The following is a 24,095-nucleotide window of genomic DNA, read 5'->3' as shown; positions in this document are numbered from 1 at the left end:
AATGTAATGTTCTCTACAAGCTTCCTGTTTAAGATCCTTATTTATTACAAAAGTATGCTTGCTTAGTTTTTGTGTTTCTCCAAAAAATTAGAGAAACTTGCCCCTCAGTGTGTGGCATACAATTTCTGTTCTGATAGAAGTAATAAAAATGTCAACACCTTCCCTTCATGGGCAGATCATGCTGGTAAGAACTAAACTTCAAACGCAAGTGTCTCTGTCCATTGTCTGCCCTATCGTCCTGGACCATTTGTCTGAGGCGGCCCTAGACCCTAGTTCAATTGAGGATCAACCAAGGATTCCACCTTTAGTCAGGCAGGAACACTGCAGTTAATGTCTGGGTATCGCCTAGCACCGTATAGGATCCAGAATAAAGGCAATTGGAGCTCTTTGATTGATTACTGGTTATTGTGATTTTTTGAAAAAGCAATCCTAGTCTGGTTCAGTAAGGGAAGAACACCTGTATTCTGGCTCTTTCAAGAATACAGTGGTTAGGTCTATGTCTCCATTTTGATCTGGTTTGTGTCATATTTACCCTTTATTATGACGGTCCAGTATGGTTTATGGACCAGCTTTTAAATGCCATATTCCACATCCCACACAGATTGTTTTGCTCTACCACAAACTGGCCATATCTTTGGGTCAAAAAAAATCATTCCTTGAAGTTCAGGTTTTGTAGCACAGTATCTTTATAAGGCATATTTCTATGACTTCAGCTATTTGTTCCTGCTGAAATGTACATATGGAGGAATGCTAGAGATAGAGCTCTGTCTTCTGCCAAGTGCCTATGTATTATTACAATAATACCTGCCACATATTAAATAAATGTTTAGGAATGCGTTCTGTGGTTATAGGACTTCTTGAATTAAGGCATGAAAAGATTAACCTTGTGCTGATTGCAACCTTGAATATACTTTCCTATCACAGAGAAGTTTTTAAATTTCTTGCTTCCTCTGTCCTACTACCAAAGTTTCCTCTATTGTAAAGTTGAGGTCAAAAGCTATTTATCTTGCCTCATTGGGACTTTCCTACTTAATTTCCATTATTTGTGAGTTTCATCTTTATGTAGAGTCCAGAATTGTTGAAAGAAAAATATTTATAGGCATTTGTAATCAGGTCCAAAAAATAATCCTTTTCTTTGTTCCTTGGAGAAGCTGTGTGGTATAGTGGCTAAGATCAGGGACTCTAGAGCCAGACTGCCTGGATTAGTATCCTATGTCTGCCATTTAATGGTTTTGTGACTATCAAATCTCTGGTTTTCAGTTTTCTCATCTAAAAAAATGAGAGAATAATCTTATAATGTCATGGTGACTATTAAGTAAATTAATTCTGTAAAACACTTAGAATAGTGCATGGTATGCCATTAAGTGCTGTGCATTATTTAGCTAATTTTTTTTATTTTAGTCCAACATTTCATTAATTTAATAGTCCTGTTAAAGTAACATTGAGTGGCAATTGGGAATCAACCACAAATAAAATTTTGGAGTTGACAAAAGTCTTCTATAAATTACTCTTGATATTATTATCTACTCTTTTTTTTTTCTTTATTTCTTCTAAAAAAGGAAAACAGTATACATGTGCAGATCATGCAGGTTTGTTACATAGGTATATGTGTGCCATGGGGGTTTGCTTAACCTATTGACCCATCCTCTAAGTTCCCTCTCCTCTCCCCACACCCCCCATTAGGCTCTGGTTTGTGTTATTCCCCTCTTTGTGTCCATATATTCTCATTGTTCAACTCCCACTTATAAGTGAGAACATACAGTGTTTGGTTTTCTGTTTCTGTGTTAGTTTGCTGAGGATGATGGCTTCCAGCTCCATCCATGTCCCTGCAAAGGACACGATCTCATTCTTTTTTATGGCTGCATAGTATTCCATAGTGTATATGTACCACATTTTCTTTTTCCAGTCTATCATTGACGGGCATTTGGGTTGGTTCCATGTCTTTGCTATTGTAAATAGTGCTGCAATAAACATACGTGTGCATGTGTCTTTATAGTAGCATGATTCATATTCCTTTGGGTATATACCCAGTAATGGGATTGCTGGATCAAATTGTATTTCTGGTTCTAGATTGAGGAATCACCATACTGTCTTCCACAATGGTTGAACTAATTTACACTCCCACCAACAGTGTAAAAGCGTTCCTATTTCTCCACAGCCTTGCCAGCATCTATTGTTTCCTGACTTTTTAATAATCGCCATTCAGACTGGTGTGAGATGTTATCTCTTTGTGGTTTTGGTTTGCATTTCTCTGATGATTAGTGATGTTGAAATTTATTCTTATGTTTGTTGGCTGCATAAATGTCTTCTTTTGAGAAGTGTCTGTTTAGGCCTGGAGTGGTGGCTCATGCCTGTAATCCCAGCACTTTGGGAGGCTGAGGAGGGCGGGTCATTTGAGGTCAGGAGTTCAAGACCAGTCTGGCCAACATGGTGAAACCCTGTCTCTACTAAAAATACAAAAATTAGCTGGCCATGGTGGAATATGCTTGTAAGACCAGCTACTTGGAAGACTGAGGCAGAATTGCTTGAACCCAGGAGACAGAAGTTGCAGTGAGTCAGGTTGCACCACTGCACTCCAGCTGGGTGACAGAGTGAGACTCTGTCTCCAAAAAAAAGAGAGAGAAGTGTCTGTTCATATCCTTTGCCCACTTTTTGGTGGGGTTGTTTGTTTTTTTCTGGTACATTTATTTAAGTTCCTTGTAAATTCTGGATATTAGGCCTTTTTCAGATGGGTAGATTGCAAAAATTTTCTCCCATCCTGTAGGTTGCCTTTTTGCTCTGATGATAGTTTCTTTTGCTGTGCAGAAGTTCTTCAGTTTGTTGCAACTGCTTTTGGCATTTTTGTCATGAAGACTTTGTGACAAACATGCCAAAAGCATTATCTACTCTTGTCCTTGTCACCAAGAAATGCTAATAGTGTTTGAGAATCATGCAGCTTGAGTTGTATTGTGTCAGTGAATTGTATCATATGTGATTTGTTTCACTTTTCTAATATTTTCCATTCTCTTACCTCAAAATAAGCTCAATATTTTGTACCTTTCTGGTATACTCTCGTGGTTATGGACCTGATTTACGTGTTTATCTTGATGGAAGAAGTGCCTTGTGTGCATGTGTCTGTGTGTATGCATGCAGAGGTGTCATTTTTAGTATGCTCAGAATCTAAACATATACAATTTGAGATTCACTTAGAACAGAGTCCAGAGGAGTGTTAGATCAGTCCCAGGAAAACATCAAGTTTAGCTGGCAGAGCTCTTCAGTTTCTCTTTTCTGCCTTCTTGATAACCATGTTCATCTTATAAGTACAACCTAGAACTCACACACATCACAAATGGCCTATTATCCAATAAGTTGGCTACAAGGGAGGCTGGGGCATTGAGATTTTTATCTGCGGGGTTATGGCCCCACTTCATTTTCATCTATAATATTAGAAGATGAGAATTAATACTGGAAGACATTTAGCAGATTCTGTCCACATAAGTATTGTTTACTATTTTCAAGGGCTTTGAAAATGCCAATGAATCTCAGTGTGATGTCTGTGGCAGAATGTATTAGAGATATGAGGAAGTATCTGGGAAGAAAGTAGAGATTGACTTTCCCTTTCCAATCACAATACATAAGCCACACTTAATCTGAACATCACAGGTAACCATCCTTCCACTGAAGTCAATATTTAGAAATACTCATGTTGGTTTCTGATCAAATGCCAGAGGTGCTCACTGATGCTACTGTCAACAGCTTCTCAGGTATGCTCTCTGCATTTGCTGCCCTGTGTTTCTTCCTCAAGTCCCTGTGATCAAGGTGGAAAACTTAGCCTCTCTGAAGGACAGGGCCTGTGTGTAACAGGCAATCAAAGGCTCTCTGGACCAGAGCTATTCTCTACATAGTCAACATAAATCATTGTTCTTTAGGACTCATTAAGTGGACTAAAAGCTTTTACTATTCAAGAGCAATAATTACATGTTGACCAACTAAAACCACCAGAAACTCATCCTTGTTACTTAGAGTAGACAGGGCTCTAAGGGGTGCAATGTATGTGAATCTTCTGGCCTAGAGAAGCAAAGTCAGTGACCAATAGGGTAGAACTGCAAGGGGACATTTGTGACTCGGCAGAGATGTAATGAAGAAATCCTGAAAGCAAGCTTAGAAAATTATCAAAGGACAAAGTTTTTTTCAATTTTCTAGTTTTGACCAAGGCAAGCCTTGCTGGTTAATATATGTCTGTAGAATTTCTTCTCCCACATAAAAGAAGATCATGCTTATATTGGATGTGCTGCCTTTCTTCTCTCTATTATCTATATTTTTTTGCCTGGTGTATATACCAGTTATTATGCACCACTGCTGATCCCTAGAATGGTTGTTGGGAGTAATTTTTAACAGCAGAGCCTTCTGTGTTTCCATCTTGTCTTTACCACTCAGGCTTTACACCTCTGGACAATGACTCAACTTCTGTGTGACTTCCCTAAATTCATCCTATCAGAAAACAATAATATCTGGTACTTACTCTTGTTGTTAGGTGCCAAGCATAGTGCTAAGAATATTTCCTATGTGTTCTCATTTACTTTTACAACAGTCCTGCTGGATAAGAGCTTGTGCTTTGGAGTTAGCCAGGCCTGGGTTAAAGTCCTAGTCTTGACTCTTCCTCCCACCAGTTGGTGACCTTGGGCAAGTGGCTTATATTCTCTAATACCCAGTTTCCTCAACTTAAAAATAAAGGCCATAGTAGTAATTCCCTCATAAAATCATTGTGAGGGTCAAATGAAACAATACATGTTTGGTATCTAAAAGTGCCTACCTCATAATAAGAACTTTGAAAATATTAGTCATATGCTTTTTTTCCTCCTGTTAAGATAGATCTAGGTTGGTTCTACAGCGCACAGATAATGTGAGGTGGCGTGTGCTTGTGGGCAAGTGGCAAAGAACATGTAGCAGTGATTCTAGAGGTGATCTCCTAAATGTAACTTAAACTTTCCATTGGACATCTGACCTCATGACCTCTAAAGATCTCTTCTTGTTCTACTCTTAAATATCTCAAAGAGAGGAAATGACACGGGGACTTTGTAAGCTTTGCTAGATGCCGGAAAAAGCAATGACAAATACTAAAATGACTGAGTTTAGACAAAACAAGTTCAGAATTATTTCAAACATGAGAAAATCAAGAGATATGTGACTTAAAGTCTTCAGTTGCTCAATACAACTGCATTGAAGAGATCAATCTTCAAATTTGCTTTCCAAATAGTCATACTACACTAACAATGAGGTATTCTAACTGTAGAAGAAATTACTTTAAAGTGTGCTAATACCATATGAAAGTACACTTAAAGAAAAGTTTCATATATGAATATAAGAAGATGTATTTTTGTAAGAAGGGGATTTTAAAGAGGAAATAAAAGATGATTGTGAAAATGCTCTCAATTTTCTTGTTTCATGGTTCTTTGTTTGTTTGTTTGTTTTTTAATAATGGGCATAAATGTAGACTTAGGCCCTGTGTATTCTTGGCATTAATACTTTCCAGTTCCATTTTTGTGAAGGAAATTTTACTTTGTGTGTGTGTGTGTTTACACAGGGAGAGAATGGCTCTTCTTGTCTAAAGACCAATATCAGGTAATATCCACAGAGAATAAGTTAAATCTACTATTGCATACTACATCCTTGTCTGTGATCTGTATCTTTAGTGTTGTTTTTCAGGTGAGACGTATGTAAATACACTTTCATTTTACACAAGGGACTAAGGGTCAGTCAGTTTTCACCGTACTCGTGAGAACAATCACAGGGTTTTCCTTAAAGTAACAATAGTCACCTTTACAATAGAAGCTCTGATTTTAACATATGTGTGTGTGCATCATACTTATTTAATTTTCTCCAAGTATTCCTAGTACTTCTGAGAATATCTGACTTATGGAGTGGGTTTATTTACCATAGAGTTAAAGTAATACCTTTAATAGACATTACATAATACATTAAATGAATACTTTCTATATGAGGTGGAACTCCCCCACCCTAGCCTCATGTCACCACATTTCTGATTTTGTGAGTGTATGTCAGCTAGTTTATGATGGGAAAGTATGTTATCTGGGTTTTCTGATGTCGTGCATGTGATTTCCCAAGGTGCACAAGTCAACGTCCTCCCAAGATCTTTGAAGTATGGTTCCATGGCTGCTATTGCTGTGTGTGGATTTGCCCCGACTGTGTGCAAACCACTGCCTTATGGGATCCCTAAACTCTAATTTCAAGGGAAGATTTGCGAGACAGATTATTTCCCTTCCCTGGTGGCCATCATCTCTTCCCTCCTCTCTGCCATTCCAGCCTTCTGAAGGAAGGCGGAACATACCATCTGGAGGCCTTTTTGCTCCTGAGTGTAAAGACTTCTTTCCTTCTGTAGCCCCCCCAGCATGTATCCGAAGTTTGGTTTGTTGTTTGTCTATGATAGTATCTCCTGACAGATGCTAAAATACTGGTTGATGTCACAGCAAATGGTTGGTTTATTATACTTAGTAATCATTTTAGTTTCTCAAAAAATCATTTGTTTAATTTCTGTGTTAAACTCTGACACTTTCTTAGCTCAAGTTAGGGCAATCTGCATTCATTACAGTAATTCATTTCTTTCAATGGTTGTAACCACTTTGAAGTTTCCATAAATTTGTAAGAATTTTTCAATGGAGACATAGTGAAACTCAGGGGAGATTTTCCTCATGATAATGGTTATAATCAAAACATATGGTCTTTAAAAACAAGAAACAATGGTATTTTACAAAATGTTCATAATCACAACCCTCTTTTTTTTAAGGGCTAATTGGTTTCAAAAATTACTTACACTCTTCAGCTCAGCAACTACACTTGCTTGGTTGGGAGTTACGAGACTATACAGTTGTTTGTGGCTGGCACTCCTTTCTGATCGGCTGGTCTGTGTAGCTGGATGGCCATGGAGTGTCACTTGTTAAATTTTTTTTTTTTTTTTTTTTTTTTTTTTTTTGAGACGGAGTCTTGCTCTGTCACCCAGGCTGGAGTGCAGTGGCCGGATCTCAGCTCACTGCAAGCTCCTCCTCTCGGGTTCACGCCATTCTCCTGCCTCAGCCTCCCAAGTAGCTGGGACTACAGGCACCCGCCACTTCGCCCAGCTAGTTTTTTGTATTTTTTAGTAGAGACGGGGTTTCACCGTATTAGCCAGGATGGTCTCGATCTCCTGACCTCGTGATCCGCCCGTCTCGGCCTCCCAAAGTGCTAGGATTACAGGCTTGAGCCACCGCGCCCGGCCTTGTTAAATATTTTTAATATCCACCCGCGAGTGGACATAAATCAGGCCTTTTCAAACTGAGTACTTGTAAAGTCTAGCTTTTCTTTAGTGGTTACAACTTAACCACTGTAAGGTATGTTGAGTTGCATATGTTCTTCACCTCTCTGCCTTTTAGCCCACCTCTCTAAGGGCTTAGCTGACTCTGCTGTGCAGCCAGTACTAGGTAGAAACAATTAGAGCTGTGAACAGGGGATTATTTGCTCCATTAACGTCTTTCTGTTCAGTCTCAGGGCACATCGTGCTTTCTCACCTTTATACCTTTCTAAGACCAACTCCTCATGCAGAGACAGGTAACACACCATCAAGGAAGTAGCAGACTAGATAGAAGACAGAAACATGAACACATGTGATTATAAAGAGTGATGCATGTCACACAAAATAGCATCAGACATTCGCTAGGGGGTGGGGATATGAGAGTATGGTGAGTTTGCATAAAGAAGCAGGGGCTAGGCCCGGTGTGGTGTCTCACGCCTGTAATCCCAGCATTTTGGGAGGCCAAGGCAGGCAGATCATGAGGTCAGGAGATCGAGACCATCCTGGCTAACCCAGTAAAACTCCGTCTCTACTAAAAATACAAAAAATCAGCCAGGCGCGATGGCGGGCACCTGTAGTCCCAGCTACTCGGGAGACTGAGGCAGGAGAATGACGTGAACCCGGGAGGCGGAGCTTGCAGTGAGCCAAGATCGCGCCACTGCACTCCAGCCTGGGCGACAGAGCGAGATCTGTCTCAAAAAAAAAAACAAAACAAAACAAAACACTGACAGTGATGTGGAGAATGGATTGAGGTGGAGGGAGGGAAACAAGGCCAAGTTTGGAATGTAGACGACCATTTGGTAGGCTGTGACAATAATCCACATGAAACAGAATGAGATCCAAATTAAGGCAGTGTCATGGAAACAAATATGGAAGACATTTTCCATCCTGAATCAATTGAACTTCGCAGCCGATAGAATGGGACAGTGACAAGGAAGCAGACTAAGATGGCTCCCCAGGTTCTGGCCCATGTAATTAGGTAAATGATGGTATTATACTGTGATAATGAGAGGAGGACCAAGTTTGCCCGGGGGTTGGCTTGGAAGAAGAAAGAGATTTATCTTCCCCCATGAAGCCTCTCCTGATTGACCCAGCGAGAAAGACTATCGTCCTCGTGAGGCATCTGAAAGCTCTGAGAGATTATATCATATCCTAGATAATCAAACAAAAATCTAATGGCAAAATTGAAAAGTGATGTAAGACTTTCAGCTTCTTCTTTGTGCTAGAAACTGTCTTGTTACTAATGTGTCAAGGACAGTGGGATATCCACACTCCTAGGTGGGAACAAGTGGGTCCACTGTCTGTACTGAATTTAAAAACAACTAAAAGTTGGTTTCCTTTTTTTTTTTTTTTTTGACACGGAGTTTCGCTCTTGTTGCCTAGGCTAGAGTGCAATGGCATGATCTCGGCTCACTACAACCTCCGCCTCCTGGGTTCAATCAATTCTCCTGCCTCAGCCTCTTGAGTAGCTGGGATTACAGGAGTGCGCCACCATGCCCAGCTAATTTTGTATTTTTTTTATAGAGACAGGATTTCTCCATATTGGTTAGGCTGGTCTTGAACTCCTGACCTCAGGTGATCCACCCGTCCTGGCGTCCCAAAGTGCTGGGATTAAGGCATGAGCCACTGCGCCCAGCCGGTTTCCTTTTAATTATCACTATATACTAGCAAATATGAACCATGTCAGAGGTGAAATATTTACCCTTCAAATATTTTTGGTCTAAGTTCTAAATACTATGGTTACTGTTGAGTTTTATAATATATATGTAAACTTCAAATTAGCACATTTGTAGTATATATCTTTTGACAAACTTTGCATTCTACTTGCAAGTTAACTCAGAGAACTTCCCAGTTATAGAGCTGGTCTTGGATGTATACAATTCAGCTACTTGTGTTCATTTTGATAGTAAATTTATAATGTCCAGGATCTCTCCAGTTTCCTCCAGGGACACTTTGTGCCCTCAGTCTCAGTGGTACTACATACTCCAGTCTTTCAACATTCAGTTTTAAATAAACAACAATACCACAGAGAATGCTGAGACAAAGAAGCAGAACAGGAGCTGTTTCATTTTTGTCATTTGGTGCAAACGTCTTGAATTTTTATTTGTGTTTAAAATTTAAAACAGTGAAAAGGGTACAAATTGTGATGTATACCATTTTCGGCTTGGCAACTTTATTTCATGCATGAAATGTTAGATTGATTAATATTTTTACAATTGAAATGTATTTTTAAAATATTGTTTTAAAACTAAAGAAGAAATCAAGAAAATAAAACTTTAGTGTTACAATTTAGTAGTTACCTAAATTGTATCTTTGTAGAATTTCATTTTTAATACAACTCATTGATTAGTTATTGGACAATTATTTATATAAACTTATATCAGACTGTAACTAAAGAATCAAAGTTCATACTGTTTAGGTGGATATAAAAATGATTGAATAATTACCTGTACATTTTTCCTTTTTTGTATTTTAATATTTTTTTAAACATTTTTTAATTTGCATGGTTTTATACATGAAGTTCAACACAAGACAATGTTCATTATCTATATTTCTTTTCTGGCCATTTTATTACTTGTTTCATCTCATGATTATTTCTGAAAATATTTTTCTGTATAGAGAAAGGGGTTGCTCAAAATGATGTACTCTGGACCTAAAATAAAATATAATCAGTACCACCTGAACGTGGAACATACATACCACTAGTGGTTTTGATAAAAATTTTAAAAATGAAAGAATTCCTAAACCTATAGTGACTTAACAAGGGACATTTCATTATACAAGAGCCTGGAGGGAAGTAGAAGTTTTTATTTTTTGTTTGTTTGTTTGTTTGTTTGTTGAGACAGAGTCTCACTCTGTCGCCCAGGTTGGAGTGCAGTGGCACGATCTCGGCTCACTACAAGCTCTGCCTCCTGGGTTCACGCCATTCTCCTGCCTCAGCCTCCCAGTAGCTGGGACTACAGGCGCCCACCACCACGCCCGGCTGATTTTTTGTATTTTTAGTAGAGACGGGTTTCACCGTGTTGGCCAGGATGGTCTCGATCTCCTGACTTTGGGATCCGCCCGCCTTGGCCTCCCAAAGTGCTGGGACCACAGGCTTGAGCCACCGCGCTGGGCCAGAAGTTTTTATTCTTTTACTGCATGTATTTATTTTAATTATGTTTAGCATTGAAAATTTCCTATCATCAGACATGAATGCTTGAGAAAAACAGCAGAGATAATAAGAGCAAGAATAAAAATAACTGATAGCTCCCACTATTTGGGAGGCTGAGGCAGGAGAACTGCTTGAACCCGGGAGGTGGAGGTTGCAGTGAGAGGAGATCGCGCCATTGCACTCCAGCCTGGGCAACAAGAGCAAAACTCCATCTCAAAAACATAAATAAATAAAAAACGAGATAAAATAACTGATCGTTGGAAGTTGAGTAACAGCCAAAAGCAACTGTCATAGTTATTCCTCTTTAGGAAATATTTATTTGATAAGGCAAACTTTTGGGGGATAGCTTTGTGTGTCCTGAGTATCATATGATGGATATTCATAATTCAGAACAGGCGAAAAGGAGTGTTAAGAAGCTTGTCAGGTGGACAATTAGAATTGTGTCGACAGGGCCCGGCGGCTCACGCCTATAATCTCAGCACTTTGGGAGCAGAGGTGGGTGGATCACCTGAGGTCAGGAGTTCGAGACCAGCCTGGCTAACATGGCGAAACCCCGTTTCTACTAAAAATACAAAAATTAGCTGGACATGGTTGTGGGCGCCTGTAATCCCAGCCAGCTGGGAGGCTGAGGCAGGAGAATCGCTTGAACCAGGGAGGCGCAGGCTGCAGTGAGCCGAAATTGCGTCACTATACTCCAGCCTGGGCAAGAGTGAGACTCCATCTCAAAAAATATATAAATTAAAAAAAAAAAAAGAATTGTGCTATTTGTCTCAGTGGGTCATTTTTACACTATAAACATCAGTGTTCGCCTCTGAGAGATAGGAAGTATTATAATATCTTGTTTGTGCACAGAGGGAGTCCTCTTGATTTTAATGCCTATTTGCAAGCCTGCATTCATCATCGGTTCATTCCTCCATTCAAGAAAAATTCCCGTGCCAGTCAGTATGATTGTGAATGGTCATTATCCTGCTGATAAGAATATTTAGGAACTGCAATGTTTCCATAATCCTGTTGTGAATCAGTGATGTCACCAACTCAGAAAGCTGGCTCTTTTCTCCAGCCCTAACCCACTTTGTGCACTGCTCCGGAGCATACAGTCACGAAAGACAGAACTTGAAGTGATGTCTAATTGCGCCACTAACATCAAGTGATAGCCCTGTGGCTAAATAGAAAGGTAATATATTGTGATAGAAATAGAAATTGCAGGCTAAAAGTGATTTCATAGTTTCAGTCACACATTGAGGAAGGTGAAGTTGTGTGTGTTAGTGTGGTCAGGGGGTGGTGAGTGAGAACTTTCTTACTTTTACAGCTCAACGCTTTCATCTTATTTTGAAGAAACTGAGGACCAGCAAAACTGGGGGACTATCTTCAAATTCGCTCAATGTGTTAGCATTTGAAACAGACATGTTCAAAGGAATAGTCTCATTTTTAGCTATTTCCATGTCCTTTATAAATATCCCCCAAAATTAGGCATTGTATTTTTTCATGGTGGATAAGCAAAGTTTAAACTCCTGCCTAATGCTTATTCCATTTGTTCTGAAACAACCGGTGGTCTCCATGTCATCATGTCAGAAAACCATGATCTAGTTGTGTATCAATGATCTAAATCTATCATGAGATTCCTGGTCTCTAAGACTTTTCCGTTCCATTTCCTCACTCTTAAAATACCTCCCCTGTCCCATGCACTGCTCTGATTGCCAAAGGGCTACTCATTTACCGAGGTTCAGCTCAAGTATTGCCTTTCCATGAAGCTTTGTTCCAGCTGAAGTTAACCTTCTGCAGACCCATGCAAAGTTGTCTGTACCTCTGGTTTGTTTTTTTGTTTTTTTTAGAGTCTCACTCCATTGCCCAGGCTGGATGGCATGATCTTGGCTCACTGCAACATCCAACTCCCTGGTTCAAGCAATTCTCCTGCCTCAGCCTCCTGAGTAGCTGGGATTACAGGCATGCACCACCACACCTGGCTAATTTTTGTATTTTTAGTAAAGATGGTGTTTCACCATGTTGGTCAGGCTGGTCTTAAACTCCTGACCTCAGGTGATCCACCTGCCACAGCCTCCCAAAGTGCTAGGATTACAGGCATGAGCCACCATGCCCAGCCTTGTTTGTACCTCTTTACAGTGTTATATAACACTCTCCCAATTGTCATTCATTTTTATTTCCCATTAGAAGGCAAGCTCCACAAATGCAGACATCCTGTCCGATTCATTCCTAGGCTTCCTAACAACCAGCATGCAAGGTCCCTCAAGCCTTGCTTTCAGCTCAGTAAACTGAAAGAACAAAGAGTGGTATATAGTAAATTTATTCTAGAAAGGTGTCCTCTGGCCGATGTGGTGGCTCACGCCTGTAATCCCAGCACTTTGGGAGGCCAAGATGAGCTGATCACCTGATGTTGGGAGTTCAAGACTAGCCTGACCAACATGAAGAAACCCTATCTTTACTAAAAATACAAAATTAGCTGGGCCTGATGGCTCATGCCTGTAATCCTAGTTACTCAGGAGGCTAAGGCAGGATAATCACTTGAACCCGGGAGGCAGAGATTGCGGTGAGCCGAGATCGTGCCATTGCATTCCAGCCTGTGCAACAAGAGTGAAACTCTGTCTCAAAAAAAAAAAAAAAAAAAAAAAAAAAGAAAGAAAGAAAAGAAAAGAAAGGAAAAGAAGGGAAAAGAAAGGAAAAGAAAAGAAAGGTGCCCTCATTGTTAGATACTCCCGCCTTACCAATTAAATGGTAAACTCTTTGAGGGTAAAAGATCTTTGTCTATAACCATCTCATTGTTTTTCATAATTCTAGCACAGACTTATAGGCTCCATAAACTGTTATTGACTTATCCAAGAAAATTAAAAGGGAAGTTAGGAGGCTGAGGGAGTCTGTTAATTTCAGGGAGAGGAACGGGCTTCTGGAAACAAGAGTTTCACTTGACCTTTCTGCCTCTGGCCTTCTTACTTTTGTGTTGTAAGTCTAACCACATTCAGGTACACTTCCTTTTGGTAAAATATTTTACCCTTTCTCTTCATTTTTTTGAAAACCTCATCCTTATAACTTACCTTTCAGTTTGGTTTCATTTTAGTTCTGAACTTTTGGAAGCAACTCAATTAAGAAGTCTTAAAGTGAACTTGTTTGAGGTCTCAAAGCAGTTATAAGTAAGTAAATATTAAGAGGTTCTAAAAGTTTTCTGCAGGTTCTTTTTCTCACTCTGATTCCTGGAAACTCACTCAAGTTTCTATTAATCTGAGCAGAGATTAATCAGATGTGAGCAGGAAGGGTTTTTAAGTAGGATTTTAGTGAAAGGTATATTAGGTGTAAGAAAATAGATACAATGAGAATATTTATGCTGGCAAGGAGGGTGTAGAAATGAGGTGAAACCTTGTTCTGGATAGACATGTATGTGAAACTCAGGGTCAAAAGTTGCTCCTTGGTTCAACATCTGACAAGCTGTGTGATCACAGGCAAGGCCTTTAGCTGTCTTTGTACTTAAAAGAGAGTTTTGGCTATAATCTCTGTTACGCTTATGTCATTATAATGTATGATACTGTAAATCTATTCAAAAGAATACATGAAAATGAGTGAAATTAAAAAATGAAGGAGATGGATTAGACATATTGCTAAGAGGGGGGTAGTTCAAAACGTAGAAATAAAGGCTAAGAAAGAACTGTAAGAGTGGAGAAAAAATAATTTAAAAGAAAATACTTTTAGGATCATGTGCTTAGCCTTAACTTTACTGGAAAATAAAAAAAATACAAATCAACACAAAGTGCATAACTAAAGGGAAATGAGGAACAAGCCATTGGAAACTGGAGTAAAGGCCATCCTTGTCATACAGTTCCTAAGAACTTGGTGGAAGTGTATCTATGTCTTAGGACTTTACGGAAAGCAGAAATTAAGAGCAATCATTTAGGATATCTGGTGGAAGAAATATCTAAGCCTCAAAGCATTTAGGCTGCTGTGTGGCTACTTTTAACTGCTTACAGTAAGAGGCAGGAGGGGAAAAAATGACTTAAACATGGAATTTATAATTAAAAGAGAAGTGGAATAGAAAGATTTGGAAAATTCACTGCCTAGCCATATAAAAAGTGAAAAGGCATGTTTGGGAGAAAATACTAAGGGTGTGGCCTAGTGACCATTGTTAAAGCGATTAATACGGATAGAAGGGAGTGTAGTACTATTCAAGAAGTTGCGAAAAAGGCCCTGAAGGCATTTCAAAGCCTTTGAGGCTGCCCCTCCCATCATAGGCTCAGAGTTCAGAGGGCAAATTGGTTTCAGAGGAAACTGGAGTGCCTTTTACAGGCTTGCTGCCCAGATCTGCCGCAGGTTTCTGCTCTCTGAATCGATGTACTTTGTAATCTCCCCCACCCTTAAGAAGGTTCTTTATAATCTCCCCCAACCTTAAGAAGGTTCTTTGTAATCTCCCCAACCTTGAGAATGTTCTTTGTGAGATCACCCCTTGCCCCCAAAACACTGCTCTTAACTCCACCGCCTATCCCAAAACCTATAAGAACTAATGATAATCCCACCACACTGTGCCGACTCTCTTTTTGGACTCGGCCCGCCTGCACCCAGGTGAAATAAACAGCCTTGTGGCTCCCACAAAGCCGTTTGGTGATCTCTTCACACGGACACGTGAGACACTGTCTTAGTCTGTTTTCTGCTACTATAACCGAATACCTGAGATTGGATAATTTATGAATCATGGAAGTTTTACTTGGCTCATGGCTCTGTAGGTTGAGAAGTCCAGAGAAGGGTGGGAGAGATTACAAAGTACCAGCACAGTGCTCCTTGGCTGCTCCAGCTATGGCTCAAGTGAACCCAGGTGCAGTTCAACCCACTACTCCGTAAGGTGCAATTGGTAAACCTTGGTGGCACGCACTTGTTAAGTGTGCAGGCTAGCAGAATGCAAGAAGCGTGGGCCACAACTTCCTCCATGTAGATTTCAAAGAATGTTGTGGACAGCCTGAGGGCCCAGGAAGAGTCCACTCCCATGGCAGTGCCAAGTGGAGGCATGGGAGTGGACCTCCACTGAGACCTGAGAACTGTGGAGCTATTAGCCTGAAGCATTAGCCTGGGAGAGCGCAAGCAGGAGTCTCTAACTTGTGAGTGCTGAAGCATCAACCAAGGCCAGCAATGCCATTTTATTTCTCTATTGGGTTTTGGACTTACTTGGGACGTGTTACTTTCTCATTTTTGCCTATTTCTCCCTTTTGGAATGGGAATATCTATCTTATATCTGTCCTACTACTGTATTTTGGAAGTAGATAACTTGTTTTGATTTCACAGGATCATAGTTGGAGAGAATATGCTTCACAGTGAATCGTGCCTTGAATCTTACCTATATCTGATTTAGATAAGACTCTGAATTTGGCATTTTGAGTTGATTCTGGAATAAATTAAAACTTTTAGGGCTATTGAGATGGAACGAATGTATTTTGTATGTGAAAAGAGCATGAGTTTTGGGGGACCAGGGACAGAATGCTATAGTTTGAATGCCCCCTCCAAAATTCATATTGAAATTTTATTGCCATTGTAACAGTATTATGAGGTGGAACCTTTAAGACATCAGTAGATTATGAATGTATTTAATGCCCTTATTGTAGGAATAGATTAGTTATCATGGGAGTGGGTGCCTGATAAAAGGATAAATTTTGGCCCCCATTTTTCTCTGTCTTGTGTGCTCCCTTCCACCTTCTGCTTTCTGTCATGAGATAATGCAGCACAAAGGCCTCTGCTAGATGCTGGCACCATGCTCTTGGACTTCTCAGCCTACAGAGCCATAAGCCAAGTAAAACTTCCATGATTCATAAATTATCCAATCTCAGGTATTCGGTTATAGTAGCAGAAAACAGACTAAGACAGTGTCTCACGTGTCCGTGTGAAGAGATCACCAAACGGCTTTGTGTGAGCCACAAGGCTGTTTATTTCACCTGGGTGCAGGCGGGCCGAGTCCAGAAAGAGAGTCGGCACAGTGTGGTGGGATTATCATTAGTTCTTATAGGTTTCGGGATAGGCGGTGGAGTTAAGAGCAATGTTTTGGGGGCAAGGGGTGATCTCACAAAGAACATTCTCAAGGTTGGGGAGATTACAAAGAACCTTCTTAAGGTTGGGGGAGATTATAAAGAACCTTCCTAAGGGTGGGGAGATTACAAAGTACATTGATCAGTTAGGGTGGGGCAGAAACAAATCACAATGGTGGAACGTAATCAGTTAAGACTATTTTCACTTCTTTTGTGGATCTTCAGTTGCTTCAGGCCATCTGGATGTATACATGTAAGTCACTGGGGATATGATGGCTTAGCTTGGGCTCGGAGGCCTGACAGAGGATTAAATGATTTATTTCACCTTTTAAACATATTTATTAGGTGCCTAATACGTATGAGACATTCTGCTAGTGAGGCTTAATTACTAGAAATTGGGGAATTGTTTTTGAAAATTACCAAATAATGCTTGAGAACTAATGAAGTCACATATATATGGTACTTCCAGAAGAACATATTTGATTTTAGTTTTGTTTTTATCTTTTAGGCAAAGAATCATGCGATGTACAGCTTTATATAAAGAGACAATCCTATCACTCCATCTTCGCAGGAGATCCCTTTAAACTAGAATGCCCTGTGAAATACTGTGCTCACAGGCCTCATGTGACTTGGTGCAAGCTCAATGGAACAACATGTGTAAAACTTGAAGGTAGACACACAAGTTGGAAACAAGAGAAGAACCTTTCATTTTTTATTCTACATTTTGAACCAGTGCTTCCTAGTGACAATGGGTCATACCGCTGTTCTGCAGATTTTCTGTCTGCTATCATTGAAAGCCACTCAACAACTCTTTATGTGACAGGTGAGTTCTCAATATCTAGACCATCTGATATTTTTCTCATAATGTTTCCAGGAAGAGGGGGATTCAGTTTCTCAAGTGATTATGTTAGAAAGTCAATTCCCATAGCACATCTGAAATCTGCTACACCTCACAGATTGTTATGTGCCAGTGTGTACATATGTGTGTGTATGTGTGTGTTTGAGATGAGTGAGATAGAGGAGAGTAGAGAAATAGATAATAAAAGTTATTGTTTTTGACTTTAGGGATTATAAAATTTATTTCATAAGTCCAAAAGTAGACCACTGAAATATCGAAAAAATTATAAAGTGAATACCTATAGGTGCTAATAGCTCTGTGATTCTTTGTCTTTGGTTTCTTTTCTTTTCTTTTCTTTTTTTCCCATTTTTCTCTTCTTTACTTTTGTTCATTACAATTTCTTGAATTTATGTTTGTGGTGCTTCAGCAGTTACACACTTCTTAATAGTTCACAGTTTGTTTAGAGGAAAAACAGCAAACAACTAACCTGGCTTCCTAATGATTTTCTGGGAATATTCAGAGCTTCATCTCTCTCCCCTGTTCCCCAACAGAGGCCTTTAATGTCCTTTGACAACTGAGGAAGGACAGATAGAAGTTAAGCTGGGGGAAACCAAGCTGAATAAAACATGAAAAAATACATAGAGAGGGGAGTAAGTGAGAGTAAAAAAATTTGGTTTATAAAAATTTTATAGCCAACATCATATTCAGTGGTGAAAGGCTTAGAGCTTTCCCCCCTAAGAGCAGGAACAAGACGTGGATTCTCGCTTTTGCCATTTCAATTTAACATTAAACTGCAAGTTCTAGCTAGAGCAAATAGGCAAGAACAGGAAATAAAAGGTATCTAACTTAGAAAAAAAGAAGTAAAACTTTATTCACAGATGGCATGAACTTACGTGTAGAAAAATTCTTAAAAATTTATTTAAAACTATTAAAGCTAATACATGAATTTAGCAATTCCACATGATACAGGATCAACACACAAAAATCAGTGATATTTCTGTACACTAGCAATAAACAATCCACAAAGAAAATTAAGGAAACAGTTCCATTTACCATAGCATCAAAAAGAATAAAATATTTAAGAATAAATTTAACCAAAGAGGTACAAGAGTTGTACACTGAACAAAGAAAACATGGCTGAAAGAAATTCAAGAATATGTAAATAAATACAAAGACACTCTGTATTCATGGACTGAAAGATGTAATATTGCAAAGATAGCAATATTCCCCAAGGTGATCTGCAGATTCAATGCGGTTCCACTAAAATCCTAACAGCTTTTTCTTGCTATTGCAGAAATAAAAAAGCTGATCCTAAAATTCACAGTGAGTTGCAACAGACCCAGAATTGCCAAAACACTCTTGAAAAAGAACAAAATTGAAGCTAAGACTTCTCTATTTCAAAACTTACTACAAAATGACAGTAAAAAAAAAACACAGTAGAACTGTCATATGGATAGACAAAGAGATCAATGCAAATAGAATTCAGAGTCCAGAATAAACTCCACATATCTGTAGTCAATTGATTTTTGATAAGGGTGCCAAGATTTTTCAGTGGGTAAAGAATAGTCTCAATAAATGGTGCCAGGATAATTGGATATTCATATGTAAAAGAATGAATTTGAACCCTCATCTCACACCATATTTTAAGAAATCAAAATGTCAGAGATTTAAGTAGAAGAGCTAAAACTATAAAAACTACATTATATAAAACAATAAAACTCTGGTTTCTTAGGAGAAAACATAGGGATAAATGTTTCTGATCTTGGATTTAGTAGTGCTTTCTTAGATATGATTACAAAAGCGTAATCAACAATAACACCAAAAATAGATAAATTGGACTTCATAAAAATTAAACACTTGTGCATCAAAAGGCACTAAAATTCAACAACAAATAGACTGGCAACCTAATTTTAAAATGAGCAAAGGACTTGAATAGACATTTCATCAAAGAAAATACATAAATGGCCAATAAACATGTGAAAAAAAATGCTCCATGTCATTAGTTACTGGAGATTTGCAAATCAAAACCACAATGAAAACCCACTTCATACCCATTGAATGACTAGAATAAAAAAAAAATAGAAAATAAGAAGTGTTAGCAAGGATGTGAAGAAATAGAAACCCCATCCATTGCTGATGAGAATGTAAAATGGTGCAGTAACTTTAGAAAGTGGTCTAACAGTTCCTCAAAAGATAAAACCTAGTTGTCACAGTACCCAGTAATTCTATTCCTAGGTAAATATTCAAATGAAGTTAAAATATCTGTTCACACAAATCCTTGTGCGTGAATGTTTATCACAGCACTATTCACAATAGCCAAAAGGTGGAAACAACCTAAATGTTCAACTGATGAATGGATAAAGGAAATGTAGTTTATCCACACATGGAATATTATTCAGTCATGAAAAGGAATGAAGTACTAACGTATGTTACAACATTGATGAACCTCAGAAGCATTATGCTAAGTAAAAGAAGATGTACACAAAAGTTTACATATGATGTGATTCTGTTTATATGAAATGCCCAAAATAGGCAAATCCATAGAGACAGAAAATAAATTGGTGGTTGCCAGGGGCTGAGGAAATAAAGAATGTGGCATGACTACTTAATAGGTAGAAGGTTTCCTTTTGGGGTGATGAATATGTTCTGAATCTAGATCGTAGTCATGTTTACACAACATTGTGAATATCTTAAATGCCATCTAATTGTACATTTTAAATGATTAAAATGGTAATTTTTGTGTTATATGTATTTTACCACAATAAAAATATATTTGGATCAAAAAAGAGCGCCCTTTAATTATAAGAAATAAGGTGGAGTTTCTTTCGTTGCTCATAAATTGACCCTTATGGTTATTGGGAAGAAAAATTTCAAAAGAGGGTTATTGCAATGGTAGCATGGCTGAACTCTAGATGCACCCTCATACAGTTTAGTTCCTTTATGGACATCATTCACTTAAATGCATACATTTTACAACTGTTCTTTTTAACGTTAATTTATTACTTTCTATGCTTACTTTTGAGTGTCTTGCAACTCCCCCAAATTAGCACAATGAAGGAACCCATTTAAATTCTTTTAAAATGCTTTAAGTCAGTTTAAAATTTCTTACAGCAGCCCCATGAAAAAATGCAGAGCACTTTAGTGATAGCAGCAACCTTCAATTATGAAATATAGAAATATAGAAGAAATCGATGGCAGAGTTAGGGACTCCGCTTTTGCAAATACAGCGTCAAGCTCAGTGCTAGTTACTTGTGACCATCCATGCACTGGCTGATAAACCCCTTCAGGATGGAGGCTGTGTCTTAAACATCTTTGCTCTGTATGATGGATGTCAGGGTACCTGGAACATGGTAGGGGCTCACTAAATATTTCTTTGTAAATGAATTAAAGAATATAGTATATGCAAAGCACAAACATTGTCTTCATCAACCTGGAGAAGCCTATATTAAGGATATATGGAATGAACACCTTCTGGAAATAATTGCATTATTAATTCACATTAATGAAACAAAATATTGAAATTTTAACAAATACTGTTTTGTAAACAGGCAAAATAAATTACAAAAATAAGGAAAATCTGCAAAATGTTAATTCTAGAATGATATATACTATTGAATAAATAAGTGCTATTAACTACTTTATATAATATATTAACATAATGTATAATAAAATTAAATGTTGAGGCATTGAGTCTACCTTCCTTGGAAGAGAAGCCTTCTTGTGTAATTCAGTCTTTCTTTATGGGAACTAATCTACTTCTATACGAGAGATGAATTTAGCCAAGGTCAGATGCAAGGTCAGAAGTTAATAATTAATTGCGATACAAAAGTCTGTTACACAAAAGTAACTTTACAATTTCTTCTCTATCCCTATTTGGGTCATTCATGACAACTAAAGATAGTCTATAGTTTGTAAAGTGCATAAAGGTGCCTATTCTAGGGATCAAGTTGGGGCTGAGATTAGGATCAACAGTCTATCTATTTTGTGGAGGAAAGAGCCCAACTTTAGGGGAAAGGGAATAACATTCCCTCCTAATTCCTGTGCCCTGGGGGTTTTATGGAACAAAGTACCGGAAGTATGAAGTGGTGAAAGAGAAAGTCTAAGAGCTAAATAGGAGACATGAAGGGCCTTGTCAGTTTTTTTTCGAACATTTCAACTCCTAGTTTCCTACTCACCTACCCTTCTTATCACTCCCTTCCTTATCAGTTTGTTAATTAATGCTCTTGATCCTTATGGAAAATCCCAGAGAATTTTCTTTGCTTCCTACTCTTGTCTCTCCACAACATTCCACTCTGTCATGTGTTTCCTCCAATTGCTTCTATGAGCATCTCACACCATCATTATCTTCCTTCTACATAATTCCAATAAATTCTATGATTGGACTCTTTGTCTTTAGTGTTTCCCCATTCTGGTCCATTTCAGCCAAATACATTTAATTTACCTCATGTCCTTCGTAACACCACTCTCTTGCATAGCATCCCCAGTGCTCACAATATTCGGCTCTTCTTTGTTAACCAGCACTCAAAATCTTCCAGAGTTTGATCCCACCACCTTTCTAGATTGTTTCTGCATTCCATATAGAGCCTCTCAACTCTAGCCTAATGGCCTTACTTGCCATAACCACATCTTCATCATAGCCCTGCCTATGCTGCTCTTGCCACTTGTAGAGCACCCATTCATCTGTCTCCACCTATGGAAATTCTACCCCTCCTTTCAATCTCAGCTCATTTTCCAAGTTCTTACGAAAGCCTTTCATGATCACCTGAAGAGAAGGGATCACTCCCTTTTACCAATTTGTATGCCATTTAAGGTCTGTGCCTCTCATTTATCATTTCCTTTCACTGTAGTAATGTGTGGAAATGTGTTTTAGGTCCCATGAAAGATTATAATGTCTTGGAAGGCAGGAATTTGTGGAATATTTCTTTTTTTTCCCCTACTTCCTTCACTAAAGGTAAATTGTTTAGGAATTAACTTTAATTTAAACTCTGTGTGAATTTAAAACTAATTTAATCTAGGTGTTCATTTTTCTTCAGTAAAGTGGTGAAAACAAAAATAACAGGGAGGGTCAAAGAAAAATTCTTTTTCCTTCTGAACCTGAAAGTGCTTAGTGAACCAAGTATAAGGTGAGGAGAAAAATATATTTTGGAAATAAGTTTAAGGACCATGCTTTTCATAAAGAAATTTTGGAGGTCTGATAAAAAATATTTTATTTTTTCCTGTGAAATATATTTCCAAAGTGATTTTGGACATTTTCTTGTTTTTGTATGTGACCCTCTTTTGCTGTTTATGTTCAAGTTAAAAGTTCATGTAAGAACAGGTCTGTGACAGTGTTGGGGCTTGGATGCTCTTGGGAAAGCACTATTCTCCCAAAACGAAGAAAAGCATCTTGTAAAACAGGCCAAAGTCCTAGGGGAAAAGTTGACAGAGCTGGGGAACAGTCATTGAAACATCCATTGGCCTGCCACTTCACCCTTCCCAAACTTCCTTTCGTCAGTTTCTGATTAAGAACTTCCCCAAGGCTGGGCATGGTTGCTCACACCTGTAATCCTAGCACTTTGGGAGGCCGAGGCGGACAAATCACTTGAGGTCAGGAGTTTGAGACCAGCCTGGTTAACATGCTGAAACCCTGTCTCTACTAAAAATACAAAAAATTAGCTGCACATGGTGGCAGGCACCTGTAATCCCAACTACTCAGAAGGCTAAAGCAGGAGAATCACTTGAACCCAGGAGGTGGAGGCTGCAGTGAATCGAGATTGCACCACTGCACTCCAGCCTGGGTGATAGAGCGAGACTCCGTCTCAAAAAAAAAAAAGAAAAATGAAAAAAGAACTTCCTCAAAATGTGATCATTATCTGTGGCAGGAAAGTGGGTGTGAAGTGAGAGGGCAGGAAGTCCTTGTGGACTTCCACCCTGATTTGGAGCACCTGCTGAATGTGCCTCTTTTTATTCCAGGTGTCAGAGGTATCATTGTACAGACTATACTGTGTCCTTATGCTTAAGGAATGGGGAAGAGGAGATCAAAGCAGATAGACGAAGATTGTGTTGTACTTACAGTCTTTCAGTGAGCTTCAAAATAAGCCCAGGAATTTACTTTGTGTCAATAATCTTGGGGTGATGTTCCACAAATGATGCTAACTTATCTTGAGATGGATTGTTGGATTCTCTGGTAGTGTGCAAACACTGGAATCCTCCCCAAGGCTAGCTCTGGTTTTGGACATACGCAAGTGTACACTCTCATCATTTTCTCAATCAATTTCAGTTCTTTTTCTTGTTTCTCTATTTCAGAACAAACTCAAAATAAGTTAGAGGAGTTTTGAATTTGTTCTGAAATAGAGAAAGAGTTTGTTCTGAATTAGTTTTATTTGATCAAACTAATCAAGTAAAATTAAGGAAATTAGTTTTTTGGGGGGGTTAAAGAAGTAACAGAAGTTGGATCTTCTTGATCCAGCAGATTTGTTTGTATTAGGATATCTGTTGTAGAAACCTAGTCCCCATTACTATCCAAGACTCTCCCCCAGACAGCTGTTTCTGGCACTCCTGGCAGTGGTTTGACTGATCACTAACTAAACAGCAGCTGCAGCATCAATAGACAACATTTGTTACCACTCTGAATAACCAAACCACTTTTTGTGCAGCTTCAATTGCCCCTAATCATTTTTACCCCAAACCCAAGCATCTAGCGAAACAAAATAACATTATAATAGAATTAATATAATTTTGTTTTGTTTTGTTTTTTTGAGATGGAGTCTCACTCTGTCACCCAGGCTGAGT

General features: G+C 38.7%; 1 protein-coding gene across 2 annotated transcripts in view; it reads left to right on the top strand.

Annotated features, from left to right (window-relative positions):
- BTLA (B and T lymphocyte associated) overlaps positions 1–24,095 on the top strand; it is a 35,940-nt gene that overhangs the window by 3,109 nt on the left and 8,736 nt on the right. For both annotated transcript variants that reach the window (XM_025376845.1, XM_025376844.1), the window contains exon 2: positions 16,995–17,309. In XM_025376845.1, coding sequence (XP_025232630.1) covers positions 16,995–17,309 — 315 coding nt within the window. The remainder of the gene's footprint in view (positions 1–16,994; positions 17,310–24,095) is intronic.

This window comes from Theropithecus gelada, chromosome 2, assembly GCF_003255815.1.
Source record: "Theropithecus gelada isolate Dixy chromosome 2, Tgel_1.0, whole genome shotgun sequence".
NCBI classification, from domain to species: Eukaryota; Metazoa; Chordata; class Mammalia; order Primates; family Cercopithecidae; genus Theropithecus; species Theropithecus gelada.
The sequence above is the reverse complement of the archived record's forward strand: the minus strand, read 5'-3'. Positions and strand labels throughout refer to the sequence as shown.